The sequence below is a fragment of the Arachis ipaensis genome, chromosome B09 (assembly GCF_000816755.2).
Source record: "Arachis ipaensis cultivar K30076 chromosome B09, Araip1.1, whole genome shotgun sequence".
Taxonomy (NCBI): Eukaryota; Viridiplantae; Streptophyta; class Magnoliopsida; order Fabales; family Fabaceae; genus Arachis; species Arachis ipaensis.
In genome coordinates, this window is record NC_029793.2 from 13756041 (window position 1) to 13762044 (window position 6004).

Genomic DNA, 6004 nt, shown 5'->3' on the forward strand with positions numbered 1-6004 from the left:
CTCTATTTCCGCCCTCATTCTTTCGACCAACTGCTCCTTACTCCAGTTGGCAATCCATGGTTTTGGAGGTCTTTCTGCCCTCTTCTTGTCTTTATTTTTAGAAAGATGAAAGTAAATTATCATCAAGGCAAAGAGGCAGCCATCAATTGCCTTTTTCTTTTTCTCCTTGTAATCGGTTATGCCCTTGATGATAAAACTCAAAACATGTCCTCCCCAGTTTCGCTCTGTTATGGTGTCCATCTCAAAAATTGGGGCCAGGTGCACAGGTGAGATTTTGTTTATTGTCGTTGGTAAAAGGAATGCCATCTGTATATAGAGGATGAAAATCCTCTTGAACATTAGGCGATCCTGTTCATTACCAACGCCAATATCCATCATCTCATCTGTAAGATTTTTGAGGGTCTTACCCTAGAATCTTCTAAAAATTTCTTTATCATCCTCAGAAAGTTTCTTATAATTGACTTTCTGAGGAAATAGATCTTCTACAAAAAGGAAAACAACATAGTATGAAAATCAGTTCAAATACACCCAAGCATCAATTTAAATACACCCAAGCATCAGTTAATATACACCTATAATTTTTAGTGAGTTACCTGATGCGTTGATGCCAAGCGCATCACCTAGTGTTTTTGGTCTTATTTTAAAAGAACCGTATCCGGTTTTCAGTCTGTTCTCCCCTAATTTGAAGTTGTTAGTCAACTCCCTTAATACTTGGTGATGCACCCTTAGTGGCGGGATGTGCATCAAGCCACCGAATCCCAAATTCCTCACAATCGTTTTCTTCTCCTCACTCATGTTTCTGAATTTCTCACTTAACAAATGTGTTGCACACTTAAGGTCTTTGGTTTGCTGTAAACAAAAACAAAATTATAGTCAGATATATTTCTATTATATAAAACTGATTTCATCTAAGACATATATTCGTTCTTACATTTTTTCCAGCTTGGTTTCTCGTTGCCATTTTTTCTGAAATAAAAAATACACCCATAGATATCAGTAAGATATACCCATAGATATGAGTCAGATACACCCATAGATATCAGTAAGATACACCCATAGATATGATTCAAATACACCCATATATATCAGTCAGATATCACTCAAACATGCATTAATATACAAGGTCAAGCAACATTACAAGGTCAAGCAATATACACCCATGGACAAGCAAATATAAGAACAGTTGCAACTGCTGACTATTACAGTATATTAGTTCAGAAATATACACCCAACAATTTATGCCATATAAACCCAACAAATTACTCCATATACACCTACCAAACTACAGAATATACCCCCAAAAATCAGTTACCAGAAGAACTAGAACAAAAAGAACAGTAACACCTAGAAGAACTAAGAAGAACAGTGTAACATAGAACCAAGAATAACAGTAAAACCTAGAACAAGTAGAACATTATAAACTGTAAAATGAGACGTAGAACAAGAAGAACAGTAAAACGTACAACAAACGTAGAAGAACAGTAAAATCTAGTTCTTCGATTTCGAAATGTGAAAAATATACAGGATGACTAAAATAGTAACGTAACGTATATAACTTTGTTTTTTCTGGAGATTCTTGATCGAGAGTTCTATGTTGTGTTGATGGAATTTTTGAATCTTAGCGACGAGTTGTATATCTTCAGTTTCGAATGTTGCTCGAAAATGGAACGGTTGTGTTTTCTTTGAATGGCTTTGAGAAGTGGAAGAGTGCACCATTAAGGAGCGGTTTACGCGAAGTGCAACCGTTTGAGTGGAGCGCGTGTAAATGACGCTCCATTCAATGTAATTCACTACGCGTGTGGAAGGATTGTGGGCTGGGAGCTTATATGACTTGTAGGGTCTTTTTGCTTGTATGTGTAGCAGGCCCGTAATCTATAATACCAAGACCGATATAATTTTAAAAGATTTATATTCTCGTAATAGTATTACGGGTAAAATATTAGTTCTGTCTCTAATTTACGTCCATAATCTCGATCAAATTTTTTCTTAGGTGAGGAAAGAATATTTGGGTTTTTAGTGGTCCAAGATTCTTTATAAATCTTATCTATTAAAAATTTAAATCAACGGATGAAATTAAAACATTTTTATTATATAAAAGATAATTTTATAAATCATACTTATATTAAAATATTTAAAAAAAATTACTTAAAAATGTCTATTTCATCCTTCTTTTATGTTACCATCTAATTTTTTTTTAAAATTTATATGTGGCTAATTTTTTTTGTTATGGAAACAAAAATAGTGATAAAATAAAAAAAGTGGGAGATAATTGTTTGCCAATTATTAGAAAAAGTTGATGGAGATAAATAAAATAGTGGAAGAGTGGAAGATAAATCATTTTAAATAATTCAACGTGTTAACATGTTTATTTTAAATGAACCGTATATCTTTATAATTATTTAAAATGGATTGTTTATCTTTTTTATTATTTAAAGGAAAAGTCTAGGGCCAGCAACTTTTTCAAATTCTGGTCAGCATGTAACCAGCAAGAAAAAGTGAGCCATTAGATAAAATTTCACACCAATAAAATCATTATTAATAGCTATTTAATGGCTACAAATACCAAAAGTTGCTAGCCCCATCGTCTATTTTCCTTATTATTTGAAACTTTCCATTTTTAAGAATTGGTCCAATTTAAATTATTAATATTTTTTATTATTTTTAAAAATTATATTTAATTATTTATAAATACATATATCTCGTTTATATTGTAAACGAGATACATGCAAAATTATCTCGTTTACCGTTTAAACAAGATAAATAAATATGATATAAATTGGTAAATACGCTACAAATTATTTATTTTAGTAATTGAAATAATTAAATCATTTATTTAAAAAAATCCTTCATCCCTATGTGCTATGTTTTGAAAATTTGTGTATTACATCGATAAGTTTGTGTTATGTGCAAAATTTCGTATGTTATGCTTCAAAAATTTGTGTGCTATGCTTCAAAATTTGTGTACTCTCCAACAAAAATTTGTGTGTTTAAGAAAGTGTAAAAAATACAACCCGCGCTCAAATTGTGCGCTAAAGCGTATTATTTTGAGAATATTTTTTATTGTTAATAAACTATAATTACTAAAAAAACTCGTATATATAACATCACTCTATTGAAAATATAAATATTTAGGCACTTATTTCTTATTTTATTTAATTTTTTATTTTTTTTGGGTTTTAAAGAGACGAATAGATTAGCGATGAGTAGCAATGGTGTGTTGTTCAAAGTTCAAACCAAAAGGAAGTGTTGTTTCTTTTTTAGCCTATTGAGCCAATATAAAGCCCTGTTTTGTCAAGTAAAGACTTGACCAATGAGAATGCAATGCCCGATTCCAAAGGAACCTTGTTGGCCCAGTCCTAAGAAAGAAGACTGTGTTTGGACGAGTCTCTTTTTTTTTTTTGTTCTTGGACGAGTCTTAAATGAAAGAAGAGAGATTTTTCTTTTTTTCGAACGTAAAGAGTAGAGTTAGTTGTTCACTCTCTTGATAAAACTTACATGCTTATTTTTTGGTTGGGTTGGGCCCCCTATCCTAGTCCAAAAAGAGGGGAAAAGAGTATGACTGTAAATAATTGGGGCCTCATCCTACGAACAATCATTATAGACTAAGTGTTGTTATGGCAATGGGAGGACGGCGAGGTCGTGCCGGCGAGGAATGCGAGGACGATTGGGTGTTGTTATGGTGAACAGAAGAGGACGACTGATTTGCCAAGGGGAGCACCTGCAAGTGAAATTCGGATCGGATTGGAAATAGGTTTTCTGTTTCGGATCTGGGCAGGTTGGTGGCCCAGGTCTCTGACCAAAAAAATAATAATAATAAATAAATAAAATTTAACCCTAACAAAAAAAATAAAATAAAATTTAATTAATTTAGATTGGTCTAATAATTAACTCCTTAATCTATTTTAGTAAGTGTTAGAAGTTTAAATTCTACCTTATACATGCAGTAACTGATCGATCAATAACAAATCTTTAAATGAAGTTTAGATCTGCGATAAAGAAAATATATTTTTTTTAACAAAACACCCTTGATTCTAAAGAACTTTAGTACTTAGGTCTTTAATAAACTTTTATTAATGTATAAGTTTTTTGATAAATTATTCAATTGATAAGAAAAATTAATTTATTTTATAATAAAATAAAAAAAAAAATAAAAAAATAAGTACAAAATAGTCATTTTAATTTTTACATTATATTTTATATATTTTTTTTAAAGACCACCAAAATCCTTATTTTAGGTTTCCCACCTAAGTCAATTCCTAATTCAACAAGGAGGCATTGTGTAATTTCTTTATTCTGTTGGCTAGGATATAGAATCTAAAATAGGGTGGCCAAAATATTTCAACACCATATACAAGTTTAATTGGCTAGCGGATTACCCTGAGCACTCTTCCTTCAAAAATCGCTATACCTGTAGCATATTATCCCGAGTACTCTTTCTTCGTAAATCGCTCTGTATCCTATTGCGATTTTATACAAGTTTAAAAGCATTACAGCACGTGAATTTCGTATAGGGTATTAAAATGGAAAGAAATAATTAGGCACCAAATTCTTATTTCCAGTTTAATTTATTAGGTATTAAACAAAATAAAATATTATTATCAGTTCAAATTAAATAAAAAATGTCTAATACTTAGTACTATAGCAAAAGAAAATAATTATTACATATCACGAAACCATAACATGAAACCACTCATCCCAAAGGCGTAACCTGACAGGACAATGTAACACTAATGGTCATATCTCTAATATTTTCTAAACTTCTATTGTATACATTGTACGCTTAGGTCATTGGCTCCCTATACTTATTCTTTTAAAAATCTTCACTAAAAAGAAAAACTATTCAATGAGCATCCTAAATTCTTTCATCTAACTTATCACTAATGCAAAGAGGATTCTGCTTTGCTAAAATATTGCGACCAATATCCTTAAAATTGAATTTACATTCATGAACTTCTGGATACCTATGCTTTCCACAAAATAAATCTCCACATCGACACTCAAACCCTGTTAATCCAACTTTTTTATTGCACCTCTTGCACCTTTTCTTTATCTCATTCTTCTTGTTGTTGTTAGAAATATCATCAACCGTTGCACCAAGGTCTTTGGTAAATCTTTCAAACACATCAGCTAATGGTGGTTCATCATGAGATTTGGTATCATCTAATAATAATGTTCCATTATTATTATTATTGCTTTCTGATTCAATGATGATGAAGGTTTCTTTGATGTGATCTTTGTAACACTTTGAGCAAAGATTGTTGTTGGCAGCAGAACCATAGAAACCGCAACCATTGACACAAAGCGGTGGATCCATGTCCTTTGAGAAGAAAAAATATAGCACTTTGCAAATTTTGAGAATAATAGAGAGTTATTTTTAATGTTGAAACTTGAAACTATTGGGTGACTAAGGAGGCTATTAAGATTAATTTATAGAGGAATGGGGGAATCGTAGATTTATAATTAGATAAGTTGGACATAAAATTTGAATTTGATTAATTTAATCTAATCTAATCAAATATCTTAGGGCTTGTTTGGGTGGACTTTTAAAAAAATATCTTTTTTCGAGTTATCTTTTTGTAAAAAATCTTATAAAAAAGTAAAAGTAATTTAATGTTTGGATATCTAATGTAAAAATATCTTTTTATTTATCAATTATGTTTGGATATAACAATATAAAAATATTTTTTTTGTTTATTTATTACATAAAAAATATCTTTTTTTAAAGAAAAAAGATATTTTAAAAAAAGAAGTAATTTTTTATCAAAATAATGACATCCAAACAAATTCTTAATCTTTGACTCATGAATTGATGATTCGTATTTAGATTTGATTAACTACGTAAAAGATTATTTACACAGATTTAAAACACGCGCGCTAAAATAAATATTTAATGTGTAAATAATAAAAAAATAATCTTCAATAAAAAAAACTAAAGGAAAACTTTGATTATAAAATTATGTAATTGATAAAATATTTTTTTAAGTATCATTATAAATTTAAGTAT

General features: G+C 30.2%; 1 protein-coding gene across 1 annotated transcript; it reads right to left on the reverse strand.

Moving 5' to 3' along the window:
• On the reverse strand, positions 4818-5351 carry LOC107615041 (zinc finger A20 and AN1 domain-containing stress-associated protein 12-like). The gene has a single exon (XM_016317163.2). It carries the CDS (start codon positions 5312-5314, stop codon positions 4853-4855), a length of 462 nt encoding a protein of 153 aa, XP_016172649.1. The 5' UTR covers positions 5315-5351; the 3' UTR covers positions 4818-4852.